Source organism: Notolepis coatsorum, assembly GCF_963971535.1.
Source record: "Notolepis coatsorum genome assembly, chromosome: 7".
In the NCBI taxonomy this organism is placed as follows: Eukaryota; Metazoa; Chordata; class Actinopteri; order Aulopiformes; family Paralepididae; genus Notolepis; species Notolepis coatsorum.
Window position 1 is genome coordinate 115,117,496 of NC_140171.1, and position 14,525 is coordinate 115,132,020.

The window sequence follows — 14,525 nt, forward strand, 5'->3', positions numbered from 1 at the left end:
CCCTTGGAGATTAGGCGTAGACAGTTAACGGCGAATTATTGGGTGAATCTGCGGGGACATGGGGACTCTCACCCGACTAAGGGGGTTCTGAGGGATTGCTGGGAGAATGGGAAGGGTAAGAAGGAGAATTTTGGCCGGGTAGGGCAGGGAGTGGCGGTGGAGTTTGGAGTGGGGGGTCTTAATATAAGCCCCTCGGTGGTATATCCAGCCGTGGCTCCGTGGTTGTTAGAGTGGCCTGAGGTGGATTGGAGGATGATGGAAGTGAAGAGGTCAGGGGAAAGGGTGGAGGTGGTTAGGGCTTGTGAGGGACTGTTGCGTGATTCGTATGGGGACTTTACAGCTGTGTATACAGACGGGTCGAAGGATCCGGAGTCTGGGGTGTCAGGGTTTGGAGTGGTGGTCCCAGGGAGGGGAGTGGCGGTAAGCCGGAGGACTACGAACGGTCTGGGTGTGTACACAGTTGAGATGGTGGCTGTGCTGGTGGCACTGAGGTGGGTGGAGCAGGCTCGGGTGGGGAAGGTGGTGGTTTGCAGTGATTCAGCATCAGTGTTGGCTAGCTTGAGGTCTTTTAGATCCAGCAGCCGGCAGGATATGCTGTTTGAGGTGTTGATGAGTATGACTAGGTGTGTGAGACAAGGGAAAGAGGTGAGATTTTTGTGGGTCCCGGCGCATGTAGGAGTGAGGGGAAATGAGGAGGCGGACAAGTTGGCTAAGGGGGCCTTGAGGAAGGGGGCGGTGGATATGCAGGTTAGGGTCAGTAAGGCTGAGGCGAAGGGGATGATTTGGGAGAGGGCAGTTCAGATGTGGCAGGAGAGGTGGGAGGGGGGGGTAAAAGGGCGTCATTTCTATCAGGTCCAGCGCATTGTTAGGGGTCGGGAGGGGGGTAGTTTGAGAGATAGGAGGGAGGAAGTAGTGTGGATGAGGTTGAGGCTGGGGCACTGTGGGTTTAATAAAAACCTGAAGCTGGTGGGGAAGCATCAGAGTGGGCTCTGTGAGGGGTGTGAGGAGGAGGAGGAATCAGTGGGGCATGTACTGTTGGAGTGTAGGGCTTATACAGTGCAGAGGAGAGAGATGAAGGGAAAATTGAGGGAGATGGGGGTTAGGGAGCTAGGGATATCGGAAATACTGAGTGGGGGAGGGGGAGATAAGGCGAGGGTGGTGTTGGGGTTTTTGAGAGAAGTGGGGGTTTATGATAGGGTTTGAGGGAAAGTGTTAGAGTTGGAAGGTAGATAGAAAGTTGAAATTTACGTGAGTCAGAGAGTGGGATATGTAGTATAATGTAGATGGAGGTTGATAGGGATAGTGAACAGTGTGGTTGTAGGAAGGTGGTTGTAGGTTAGGTAGTTAGGTAGAATAGTGGTTAGAGTGAGGGACTCATAGATTAGGTTTGGATATGGTGGCGATGTTAGGGATGGGTTTTGTTTTTGTTTTTGTTAAACCATTGAAGAAGAAAGAAGAGGGGAGAATGGAAGACTGGCCCGATTTCCGGGTCGGTAGGTGGCGGTAAATGCCCCATTTATGGTGGCCGTCCGCCGTAAAACACCAAAAAGAAGAAGAAGAAGAAGAAGAAGAGTTGGCGTTTGAAACTGATCAGAGCTCTAAGGGTTTTTAGTTTGTTTTTACTACCATATAACTATATACATAAAACGACATTGTGAAACTCAAGCTGGACGATTGAGGCCATGTTTGAAGGCTAACGTTGGATGTAAGATCACTAACGTTAAATTCACGTGGGCAGAAGCTGGTAAATCAGCAGGTTCAACGTTACTACTAACCCTAGCTTACCGCTAGCTGCTGTTGTGTGTCAACAAGCAGCTTCTGGGGTCTGATCTGTTCTTTGCGAGGGGATGAAGGTGAAGATCAAGCAGTGGAACGGTGTAGCGTCCTGGTTGTGGGTGGCCAACGATGAGAGCTGTGGGATCTGCAGGATGCCGTTCAATGGCTGCTGTCCTGACTGTGAGTAACAAGCGAACTAGCCATGGTCCCATGGATCCCGTAGGCCTTTTCAGCTTGGTGTGTTGGATAACGTTATATACAACGGGTCTTTAGGTCAGTGGTTCTCAAACCTTTTCACGCAAAGGACCCCCACATTGACCCCGATGTGATGTCCCAGGTAGTGGTACCCCATCCGAGAAGATATTTGCTTTTATGATTTAGTCCAGAATTCTATAACTCTGTACATTGGGTGGGGAGGGTGAAACCTATACGTTCTCTCGTTGTACTAACAGTCTGTGTCACGAACACACAGAGGACTGTACACAACTACACACACCATCTCAACCCCCACAGACACTACCTATGGCGGTAGGCATATTTGCACTTGTATTTTTTATTTTATTTGTTTTATTCTGTCACACCTTGCTACCCGTTTACTGTGTAAATATATCTGTGCCTATGTCTGTACACGCATGCAAGCTGTGTCGACACAGAGCCCCAGCTTATGGAGCACCTTGGGTTTATGTCCCTTTTTATTTATTTGTACTGCTCTTATTTATCGAACAGTTTTTTTTTAGCTGCTGCTGCTTCTCTGGTACTGTTTTTTATTGCATGTTTTCATTGAGAGAAGCCATGCAAAAGTTCGTTGTACCTGAAAGTATAATGACAATAAAGATAATTCCTTCATTAAAATATTAGTGAAATTAAACTATTCCCCATTTTCCTGGGGACCCCCTGGAACGCCATCAAGGACCACGGGGGTCCGCGGACCCCTCTTTCAGAACCACTTCTTTAGGATACATATTACTGACTACAACAAAGTAGCTAATGATGACTGCTTCCGTCCTCCCTGCTACATCATTGGCACAGACGCATCCATACATATTGTCTCAAAGTAACCTTTTTGAAATGCCTGCATTGATCTACTGTGAAATTACTGCATATTTGAAATTGTCTTACAATATTAAAGTGGAGATGAAGCAGTGAGCAATGTGATCCTAGTTTGTTTGTTGTGTACCTTGTGTAAGACAGGGTTCTATAATCAAATGTGAAATCTATCTTATTTGTCTGAAAAATATAATATAATATCCCTGTTTTCAACATGGGCGCCGCCATTTTGTTGCTGACGTCATGCTGGGGGTTGGGTGTATACACTCTGGTTAGCTGCCTATATTGAATGGGTCAGTCAGCAAATAAAATGTTGCCTACAAAACAACGGGACCGCGGTGGTTCTGTTTGTATTGCTCCTGGCTGTTCAAACTAATTTTACCATGTGAGAGAGAGGAAAGTTGGTTAATTTCCACAAACTACCAGTGAAAAAAACAGTGTTGTTTACATGTTGGCTCGGGCTGGCTGCACTCAGGCGGCGCGACCAGCCTGTTGGACAGGGAAGGAGGATCTGCAGCGAACACTTCATTGCCTCGGATTATGTTGTTGGGGTGGGATGTTTGTCCAGAAGACCACTAATCAGCTGAAGCCGGACGCGGTTCCCTCGGTCTTCGACAGACAGACCGGCGTTAGCTCTCGGGAGCGATCGCTAGCTAGTTGGCACCAGCCGGGGCCCGGCGTTAGCTCTCGCTAGCTAGCGTTAGCAACCGGAGCGTCGCGGAGCATTCAGCCTGCTGGCTACCTAGACCCACTTCAACCAGCGTCGCGGAGCATTCAGCCTGCTGGCTACCTAGACCCACTTCAACCAGCGTCGCGGAGCATTCAGCCTGCTGGCTACACAAGCTGGCTACACAAGCTGTGTAGCCAGCAGGCTGAATGCTCCGCGACGCTCCGGTTGCTAACGCTAGCTAGCGAGAGCTAACGCCGGGCCCCGGCTGGTGCCAACTAGCTAGCGATCGCTCCCGAGAGCTAACGCCGGTCTGTCTGTCGAAGACCGAGGGAACCGCGTCCGGCTTCAGCTGATTAGTGGTCTTCTGGACAAACATCCCACCCCAACAACATAATCCGAGGCAATGAAGTGTTCGCTGCAGATCCTCCTTCCCTGTCCAACAGGCTGGTCGCGCCGCCTGAGTGCAGCCAGCCCGAGCCAACATGTAAACAACACTGTTTTTTTTCACTGGTAGTTTGTGGAAATTAACCAACTTTCCTCTCTCTCACATGGTAAAATTAGTTTGAACAGCCAGGAGCAATACAAACAGAACCACCGCGGTCCCGTTGTTTTGTAGGCAACATTTTATTTGCTGACTGACCCATTCAATATAGGCAGCTAACCAGAGTGTATACACCCAACCCCCAGCATGACGTCAGCAACAAAATGGCCGCGCCCATAATGCTAAATGCTTCAGAAATGTACACAACAAATCGTTTTTTCTTAGAAACTGCTTATTTTTATAACGTGACTTCTTCTGTGGCTTATCTAAATACTAATGTGATGCTATGAATATGTATTTATCGCACTGCTTCATTTCCACTTTAAACTTTGAATTGCAGGTAAGGTTCCAGGAGATGACTGTCCACTGGTCTGGGGCCAGTGCTCCCACTGTTTCCACATGCACTGTATCCTGAAATGGCTGAACTCACAGCAGGTCCAGCAGCAATGCCCTATGTGCCGACAAGAGTGGAAGTTCAAAGAATGAACATATCAACGCAGCCCTGTTGGTGCCTTACAACGACTGACTGACGTATCACGTATGCCAAAATTGGAATACCTATAGTAGCCAGACATGTTTTTTTGTATCACTTTGTACATAGCCACATTTCTGTGTTTTTGTATCCCTCCCAACTGTTCTAACATTTGTTGAGTTTGTTTGAGGTTATTGTATTCTGTGGACTGGACAGAAGCAATTAGTGATGTATATAATAAATCCGGAATGTCTACATGTGGTATCTCACTGCTGATTGGTCCAGGAGCTTCCATGTGGAAATATGAATCAAATGAGTTCCCTTACAAAACGTTATCATTGTAGTATGATGGTAATTTCAGTTTTTAAGATGGTACAGGCCCCATTAATAATTTACTATGGTACTGCCATGGTAAGAGTCTTCACATGTGCTTAAATAATACCATGGTATAATCCATAACTAGTCATCAATGATGTTGTCGAAGGGCAGAGTCTCTAGTTCTCAATACAATTGATGCTGTTCTTTATGCTCCATATCCAAGTTCAAGTTCTTTATTTGTCAAATACACAATACAGAGGGCATTGCAGGTAATGAAATTCTTGTTTCAAGCTCACTCAACAGTGCACAATTAGAAACATCAATCAATACAAGAATGGTAACAATAGATAGTAGTAGTAACATCAAATAAAATATAAAATGAGGTAAGATAAAATTGTCAATTATTTACCGAAAGTGTCTTGCGTGTAGTGTATGTGCATGATACAGTGCAGTGCAGGGTGTGTATGTGTCCAATAACAATAAGTAGTAGTACAAAAAATAAAATATGAAAAGTGCATGCAGTGTGTGTGTGTGTTCAAGAGTTTTTTAACCTCTTCCACCCGTGGAATATTTTCTGAAAATCCGCCTAAAATATATACCTAGGTAAATGGAATATTGCTCCATTTGCATATTCTTGGTATCTATGGACCTCAGGGAATGTATTCAGTGTCAGAAATATTGTGTCTATTACTAGGCTTGCTTCAATTGTGATGAAACAGGAGAATATGAATTATGATTTTTCTTTGCATCTTTGACAGTGAATAACACCATGCTAATAATGACCAAACATTAAAAACTGCCACTGATCCCGTTCAGTACCTTCTTGAGATGTGTACAAAGAATCTAAGGAAATGAATAAAGGGAAGATGATTAAACAGAAGGTTCTGTAGATACAGTACTGAATTCTCCCATCCGGACCAATGCAATTTTAAATATTATTATAGAATAGGAGGCGTATAAATTACCTTATTATAGCCAATTCGCACATTTATATATATATATATTAGGGCTGTCCCCGACTAAGGATTTGGATGGTCGACTAGGATTGGCCAACATTTGCCGTTAGTCAACTATTGGTCGACTTAAAAAAAAAAGTTTATTTAAATTTTTAAATTTTTTTTGTATCATTCCATTTGGGCTGTGGGGGGTGCTTAATGTCTGAAGGAGTCGACTGAAGGCTTCTTGTCCTCTGCAAAAGCATGCAATTGGTCCACTGATGGATACATCTTGATATTTGTCTAGTCTAGTGTGTTCATTAGATGGGTGAAATCCTCTTTCAGTGCCTCTGTGCCTGTTTTCGTAGGCAGTTAACCTCTGGTATGCGTTCCATTAGCGTTAGCCACGCTTCTAGGCCTCTTTTCTTTTGGAAAGAATGATAAAAAAATATTTTGTATTTATTTTTTTATTATATTCGACTAAGAGGTTGGCCAGTCTACTACGGCTCCTTTCGACCGATTAGCCGACTAATCGATTAATAGGGGTCAGCCCTAATATATATATATATACATATTATACTACCTTTCAAATGCCCGAGTTCAATTTGGATTTAGTATCACCAGGCGTGCATAAGAACAGATAATGTAATCTACTGTACTTTTTTGAACGTACGTTTTGAAACTAATTTCAGATCTAATTGTTCCTACATGTTAACAATAGGGAAGAGAAACTAACTGCCTTTCAATATTTGTCAAAAACTTTACCTTTTGTGGCTTATTATCCCAAATAATAACAGTTATTGAAATAATTCATACAGAACTCTGAACCTTGAACCCCATAGAACTTTAAGGGAAGTGTAGTTCTCCAAAATTCCAACGCAGAACCAGACCTGTGGTAGTCTGCTACAAAATGGCAGCAAAAAACTACAATTCCCATGGTTCAAAGTATCCAAAATGGTTGCCCTCGCAAAATAGACTTGACCAAATCGAAAAGTAAAATCTATCTAATAACAAACCTATTGGTAAACTAATGTATTGATGATAATATACATTCTACATGCTGTTGAATGTTTATGATGTTTTTTTTTTTTTTGATCCACTTTTTCTCCCATTTTTCTATATTTTCTCCCATCCCAATTTCGTATCATCCAATTCAACCCTCCCCTGTCACGAACGCTGTTTCTTGCCTCCCACAAGCCGGCTGCAATGTGGACTAAGTCATACATAGCACAAGTCCCCTCCGGTACTTGAGGTAACAGCAGTCGCATCTTTTCACCTGCGCAGCTCGACCTCTCAGTGTCGAGGAGTAACGCGTGGGAGGCTCACGCTGCCCCCGACACTTCCTGATTCTACTGCGCAGGCGCACCAACCGACTTGTAGGAGTCGCTTGTTCACAACGTTCGATCCCCACCCTTCAGTTTTTCCCTCCCCGTAATACGGCCAATGTGTATTACTGCGGACGACCAGCCAAACTGAAAAACAATGTGGAGAGCTGGATTCGAACACGCGAATCCTAGCGTCTCCACACTGGTGGCGAGTGCCTTAGACCACTACACCACCTAGCCGCCAAATGTTTATGATGTTTATACTTGAATACGTTTTGAAAAAAATCTCTGAAAAATATTGATTTATGACCAGATGTCATTTTGGGACCGGTACCAGTCCCGTCGGGTGGAAGAGGTGTGTGTGTTCAAGAGTTTTTTAATAGGGCTATCTCCTGTTCTTGTTCAGGAGTCTTGTGGCTTGTGGGAAAAAGCTGTCCCTGAACCTGCTGGTTCTTGTGCGGATGTTCCGGTACCTTTTGCCAGACGGTAGCAGAGTGAAAAGTTTGTGACTGGTCTCTTGAGATTGTAGGGTTTTCCTTATGCACCTCTGTGTGTAGAGGTCGTCCATGGCTGGCAGCTCAGTCCTGGTGATGTGTTGTGCTGACTTCAACACCCTTTGCAGAGCCTTGCGGTCGGTGGCTGAGCAGTTGCCATACCAGGCAGTGATGCAGCCAGTCAGGATACTCTCTAAAGTAAACTCTCTATCCAGCTCCTCCATTAGTTGCAAAACGAATGCAAAGTCGATGGGGCCATGGTAAAAAAAAAAGCACTTAATCACACTGGAGTATCAGCAACTTATCTTCGGGCTTGTTGAGACTGAAGCATGGTCCCATTACTTCACATTAGATTACGGGCCACAAGCCGGAGCTGCGGGTATCCAGAATGAAGAACAGCATGGATTGTGCTGAGAAAGAATTCCACCAATAGACAACATCATTGGTGAGTGGAAAATAAGGCTAGGAGTCCTGCATTCTGAACCTCCTTTAACATTTCCTCATGTCTCAGCTTAAGACGGTTAAGGGGACCAGCGGGGAGCTGGTCCGACTACAAGCATTCATTTGACCCCCTGTGGCTGTTCTGTACCAGATAATTGCTTCACAAAAAAGGTTTCTACATCTGATTACCTTGATCAGAACCAGCACTTGAACAGCCTTAAGAATAGTGCTTACACAGTGTTGTGGCAACAATTAAGAGGCTTTTTATTTAATTCTTTACCAACTTTATTTAAAAAGATGTATAAAAAAAGATACTTTAAGACTTACAAACAAAACCATGTAAATAGGTAATTCAATGTAAAACCAAGTAGGATGCTTAGTGGAATTGTTATTCCTAGGGATGTCCGATATTATTGGCCATTCAAATGTAATATCGGAAATTATCTGTATCGTTTTTCAAACATTTTAATTCATTTCTTATTTTTTTTTTTTACAACTATTTAACCTGTATTTTATTATTTTAAAAATTTAAAAATTTAAAAATTATTGTATTACCTGTACCCAGGCAAGCAAGTAAGAACAAATTCTTATTTTATTTATTGTCAAAAGTATGCATAATGTTGTGTTAATTCCACGACAAGAGATATGTAATGTTAATTACCTGAAATTATTCCGTTTTTTGGGGGGGAAACCCTGCATATATCGGTATCGGTTGATATCGGTATCGGAAATTAAGAGTTTGACAATATCGGTATATCGGATATCAGTAAAAAAGCCAATATCGAACATCCCTAGTTATTCCTGATCAGTTGAAAGTTGAAACATTGTGCTGTCATAATAAGACCTAAATGTATACATCTTGTATAACCAGTTACCATCCAGCCTTATTTAGTTGTGGTGGGCCCATGTGCAATAGTGATGGGAATTCCGGCTCTTTTTTGAGAGCCTGTTCTTTTGGCTCGGCTCACAAAAAATAGCTGTGTCTTTCGGCTCCCAATCGGCTCCTCACATCTTTTGTAGCTTAAATTAATTTATTACCAGAATTAATGTAAATGATGTGTAAAATGAATTACTAATGTAAAAGACATACATATCAAATGTTTATTATTTATATGGACTCATTTACATACTCAACATGGAGCAGAGTGCTAAAAAAAAATCTAAAGTACAAGCTTAGCTAGAAAAAAATGGAGAAAAACGAATCGGCTCCCAATCAGGAGCCGGCTCCTGTCGTTCACTTTAAAGAGTCGGCTCTAAGAGCCGCTTCGTTCGCGACCGACACATCACTAATGTGCAAATGGCTCGCGTGGCAACAAACAGACACACCCGACAGACATACCAAATACACTATTACAGAATAGCAAATCATCATACTGGAGAACAATCTAATTCACTCGCTCAACTCATTGTATAAAAGTACAAAACGTCCAAAACTTTTGCCCCAGCAAACCACTGGAACTCTGTGGCTGTGGAGCTTGCCAGAGAGAAGCCCCTACCAGCTAAAAGTTAATTTCATTCTCGGCAGGCAGCCAAGCCACCAGACGACATTGCCAAGTCCTTGACCTCCAGAGCCGAGGCCACTCGACAACATTACAACATTCTACTGGATCTGGTCCTCCGCTGTGGAGCAGCCAGGAGGACCGGGAAGTAGATTTGAGTTCAGTCATTTGAAGATGAAGTGGCGGGTGGGACTCGAGTTGCTAATCTCCCAGCCCAAACAGCTCCAGCAGCTCCTTGCTCTCTGGGTCGATGAGGTCAGATGGTTTCTCCCCACACTCGTTCTCAAGCTCACGGTTGGCTCCCAGAGACAGCAGGTACCTGATGACAAGAGACAGAAAATAGCCTTAGTAAAAAGAGTATCGGGTGATGCTGTTTGCACTGGAATGTGTGGTGTTGGGTAGTTTTAACACTAGTTTCTGCCATAGTCCAGTCAGGGAGGTCGACAGAGTGCAGGAATGTGGCAGACCCTCAAGCTCTTCTTACCTCTGCGGTGTAGGAGGTCTGTCTAGATTATGTGCATCTGTTGACATGTTTGCCACGTAAGTATGAGCTACCTCCCAGACTTGAGCGTCGGAACTGAAAATCTCTAACAGTACCAGAGCTTGAGGATGTTCACAGGGATATTGTGTTGTATGATCAGCACCACATGTCTTTGTCAGACAGTGTTGCCTATTAACAACACTTTGGGTGCCGGAAAACGCTTTACAGCGTCATTCCCGGCCATGCTCAAGTTGCCGAAGGACGCTTTACAGCGTCTTTAATATCAATATTTCAAAAATCTGTGATCGGATTCATATTTCCCCTCCGCTGGCCTGAGATCCACCAGGAGGACCCACTGAGCTCTCTGGCGGTTCAGGAGCGCCATCTGGTGGCCGATCGGCGCAATCGCCAAACAGGAAGTGCTGTGGAGGTTGTGCTGGTCGGCCATATTACTTCCGGGCACTCGGTTTGGCTCACGGCACTCTGGCTTGTCACAATATATAGCGATCCATTGCCAATAACTCGATAAACAACATGATTTGGACGTATATAGTATTATACAAGCTGGAAATGGTTCATCAGGATAAACATCCCATAATCGAAAACGGTCTACACCACGCTGATCGTCCAACGGCGCGAGGAAGATCCGGTAAGATTCAGCGTTATTTTTGAACGTGTTCCATATAAACTGTTATGATGAACATATGACCCACACTAGATGAATGATATAACGCTGCCCACGGAATTATAAACGATCCCCCGCCCATCCGGTCATCATCAGATCATACGTAGATCATTCTAGAAGTATGTCCAATTGAAATTTTTTATATCGCCCCGATTGCCATCAAACTGTATTTCATCATCAATATAATGCATTTGGGGCTATAGATCACGTTCTGGAGAAAGCTGCAGAAAGAGATGAAAACATACTTATACATTAGACCATACTTTACTATAAATATGTGAATGAAAAAGTTTAACGTTGCTACACAATGAACAATACATATAGGACTTTGAATGGGCCCTAATAATGGCAATGTAGCAATAGAATTAAAAAAGTTATAGCCATGCAAAGAAGGGGTACTTCTCCATAGACAAATAGAGCTGGCAATCTATGGTATATCATGAATTTAACCCATGGCACCCAAACTTAATATGCTATGAATTTCTCCAGACCTCTCTTGGCAGAGCTGCGGCCTGCAACAGAACCCCTCCCCTACCCCTGCTAAACTCAAACCATATGCATCAGACCAAAATTAAAAAGCAATGTACAATGTGCAAGCAGGGGGATTTCTTACCTTCAGGTCACTGTTTGACGGTATTACAGCATCTACCTAAGTTACTATATATAAATCGTGTAATATATATAGCTATATAGTAACTTAACTTGGATTAGGAAGTTACTTCTATAATGCGATAACTTATCTGTATCGCATTTGAACGTGTTTGGGGGAAATGTCCGGCCTGCAAATTAAGCAACAAGGTAATGGCCGTCAGTTCCCCCTCAACAATTGTTTCTTTCATAGTCATTTTCCTTATTACTTTTTTGGCTGTGAAATAGGTATTCTATTCAAAGTGGTCTAAACAAGTCTAAATTTAACTTGTTGAAACTTAATATACTGTGGATTTCTGTGGAGCTTGAGTTGTTCACACTCAAATTCAACCGACACAGCACACCATAACAAACCAAGCAGGCTCTTTTGCCTAGAGGTCACTGTTTGATGGCGTTACAGATTCCACCTTTAAGCTTTAAAGTGATATGTAAATAGAGGGCATGAGTGAACCATGGGGGACTGAGCCTTCTGCTCGGCTGCACCACGCCTGTGGAACAACCTCCCCATCCAACTAAGGGCACCACAGAGCCTGGACTTTTTTAAAGCAGGCCTGAAAACATTCTTATTTCAAAAGGCCTTTAATTGCTAGCTATTTCTTATGATTTTATTATTTTCTTGTGCTGTTGTTTTACATTTTCTGTTTATACTATGTTTTTAACCCTTCTAAACCTATGGGCCCCTCCTGGGGTCCAAATACCACTGCTGCTTCTTTGTACCGTAACTCTTTGAGTATTTGCGCTATTGAAAAAGGCCAAGGAGCTGAGCTTTCTTCATATATATTGCCTTTTACAGTAATCCAAAAACTGTGGGAGTTATTGTGGAAGTAAACACAAGTAGAATTCTACCTGCTTCAAGGTCAACCACTAAGGTAAAAATTCCGCCTAGAAAAAAGTGAGTAAAAATGAGCCTAAAAAGCATAATCTAAAAGGCCAGTGTTCACATTTTTTATTGCAGTGGCATAATAGTTCCATGTTCAACATTTACATGTGATAAGCTAAATTGATGGGCAATTGCAGTGTCTACTTCACAAAAAACCTGTAAAAATCCCATTCCGATTTTTGTTTTCCTTGTCTAATAACAGTTTGATACACACTCAAAACACACAGTAAGTTCAAACAATATTAGACATTGAAAGCTGAAGAAGTTCTGAAAAAAGGGTGAAAAGCACTTACTCACAGCACATTCTCTGACAATTACACAGCAATAACAACTACATATACCCAAATGGAGTGTTTCAGACTTAGGCTTAAAAGGGTTTTAACTATGTTTTATTTAAATTGTATTATTATTATTAAAGGGGACATGTCTTGCTATTCCTTTCACTATTTGGGCAACTTTACACAATTCCTGTGAGTCTATGGAACACATCTGTAAAGTTTCTTTAATTTTTTTTTTATTATTTTGTATTTCTAATCAAGTACTCTAAAGCAGCATTTTTCCACTTCAAGATTTCAAGCTGTTTTGGGCTGGGCTCCGCCCATAAGCGCTTTGAGTGACAGTCACCCACAGTCTGCAGCACTGGCAGACATAGAGAGATATAGAGAGATTGAGGGGGATACTAATTAATTTTGCCGCGGGGGGGGGGGGGGGCATAATCCCACGGGACAATGCATTGGTAACTTGTTTCAAATGACAATATATACCCCTGTGAATATTATTGCACGGATTGGAATACGGGCGCACGCGTGGGAGCGTGCGCAATGATATTTTGCAGCAGGGAGAAGCTCAGCGCGCTCAGCGCACGCAGGGCGCACGGTCGGGAGGTTGTGTGTAAATGCTCTGTGTTCCTCTCTCTCTCTCTATTTCTCTCTCTCTATCTCTCTCTCTCCCTCTCTCTCGCTCGCTCGTTCTCTGCTGTCTCTGTCGGCACCCCCACACCCGTTTGAGGAAGTGTCAGTATTTCCACTCGCTCTGTTGTTGACTACAACCAGTGCCTTATTCACGTCAGCAAAACAGTCAAATCAGAATGGCTTAGTTCAGTGAGGGAGGATCTCGTGAACTCGAGACTAGACTGATGAGCCAAAATGAGAATTATAGACACAGACCCCATTGCTAGAAAACAATGCTAAACACTGGAAAAGGCTATTTATAAGACAGGGGACCTTTAATAATAATAATAATAATAATTTTTTAACTGTTTTAACCCTGTAGCACTTTGGGATCCTAGTGAACGAAAAGTGCACTACAAATACAATGTATTATTATTGTGAGTGCTCAGCTCGGTTTTGCTTAGCCCGTTGTCTTTTTGTTTTTGTAGCTTAGAAATCTATCCAGAGACTCACCATGCAATTTTAGGGAAGCCGTCGCTGCAAGCCATGTGAAGAGGTGTCCAACCCTCCTCGTCTCGCTGGTGGATGTCTGCTTCGTGCTTCACCAGCAGCTTCACACACTCCAGGTTCCCAGAGAGCACTGCCTCATGGATGGCAGCCATGCCTGTGCACATGTGGCCATAGGAAATACCACCAGGTCAGCAGCGCAGGACAATTGTTGAATTGCACTATTGAGTTTTTTTTCTTTTTTACTACTTGCTAATATTTATCAATCTTAAAAACTCTTCAGAAATACAAAAGCCATTCGCATCTGTTCTGCTTTAAGATCAGGGTTCTTACCAGAGGGATAGGTGGTGTCCACACTGACTCTCCTATTTCGGATAAAAAGGCCAATCCTCTCCAGCTCGCCCGTTCGTATGTAGTCCTGGAAAACGATTTCATTGGGGAAGTGGACATTACGGATGGGTTTGAGCGAAGCTGAGCCCTTGCAGGACACTGGAACGTTACACGCCTGGGAGGACGCCTTGATTCCTATGGTCCGAGCCACCTTGCACTGGTAGTACTTCATCCTAATGAAAATAAGATCTTCCTTTGCACTTGTAGACAATCTGGAAAATAACAGCAATCCAGTAGGTGTAGTAAAGTAAAAAATTCAAAGCAAGATCTCTGTTAAATATTCGAGTGCCCAGTCCTTCCTCTTGACTAGCCTTTCCTCTGTGGTTCTCTTGCAGTTCGGTGTGCCGTGTGTATCAGCAGTTGAGGTACTCTTCTGAAGGCCAGGGTCTTCATGTAGACCTTTATATAGCCTCTGCCAGGCTATTCTAGGCGCAGACACCTCATAGATTCAGTGACTAGAATTGGGAGATGAATGGTCCCCTAGTCACGGCCCTCCCACACGCTTGTCACACGACCTGGATACAGT

General features: G+C 43.4%; 2 protein-coding genes across 2 annotated transcripts; one reads left to right on the plus strand and one right to left on the minus strand.

Annotated features, from left to right (window-relative positions):
• The first annotated feature begins 1,564 nt into the window (after window positions 1-1,564).
• Window positions 1,565-4,761, plus strand: anapc11 (APC11 anaphase promoting complex subunit 11 homolog (yeast)). The gene is made up of 2 exons (XM_084318830.1): window positions 1,565-1,956; window positions 4,375-4,761. The coding sequence occupies exons 1-2, from the start codon at window positions 1,848-1,850 to the stop codon at window positions 4,518-4,520; spliced, it is 255 nt and encodes an 84-aa protein (XP_084174956.1). The 5' UTR covers window positions 1,565-1,847; the 3' UTR covers window positions 4,521-4,761.
• Window positions 4,762-9,416: 4,655 nt separating this feature from the next.
• Window positions 9,417-14,310, minus strand: ppp1r27b (protein phosphatase 1, regulatory subunit 27b). Its single transcript, XM_084318775.1, has 3 exons — window positions 13,943-14,310; window positions 13,616-13,766; window positions 9,417-9,837 (listed from the first exon to the last, which is right to left on the minus strand). The coding sequence occupies exons 1-3, from the start codon at window positions 14,169-14,171 to the stop codon at window positions 9,720-9,722; spliced, it is 498 nt and encodes a 165-aa protein (XP_084174901.1). The 5' UTR covers window positions 14,172-14,310; the 3' UTR covers window positions 9,417-9,719.
• Between the last annotated feature and the right edge of the window lie 215 nt (window positions 14,311-14,525).

Bases quoted from the DNA above. Each gene is read 5' to 3' on its own strand.
- anapc11 (XM_084318830.1), top strand. From the start codon at position 1,848: ATGAAGGTGAAGATCAAGCAGTGGAACGGTGTAGCGTCCTGGTTGTGG. The intron at 1,957-4,374 runs GTGAGTAACAAG...TTTGAATTGCAG, and splicing joins CAATGGCTGCTGTCCTGACT to GTAAGGTTCCAGGAGATGAC.
- ppp1r27b (XM_084318775.1), bottom strand. From the start codon at position 14,171: ATGAAGTACTACCAGTGCAAGGTGGCTCGGACCATAGGAATCAAGGCG. The intron at 13,767-13,942 runs GTAAGAACCCTG...ACATGTGCACAG, and splicing joins GGACACCACCTATCCCTCTG to GCATGGCTGCCATCCATGAG. The intron at 9,838-13,615 runs GTGAGTCTCTGG...TCTTGTCATCAG, and splicing joins GGCTTCCCTAAAATTGCATG to GTACCTGCTGTCTCTGGGAG.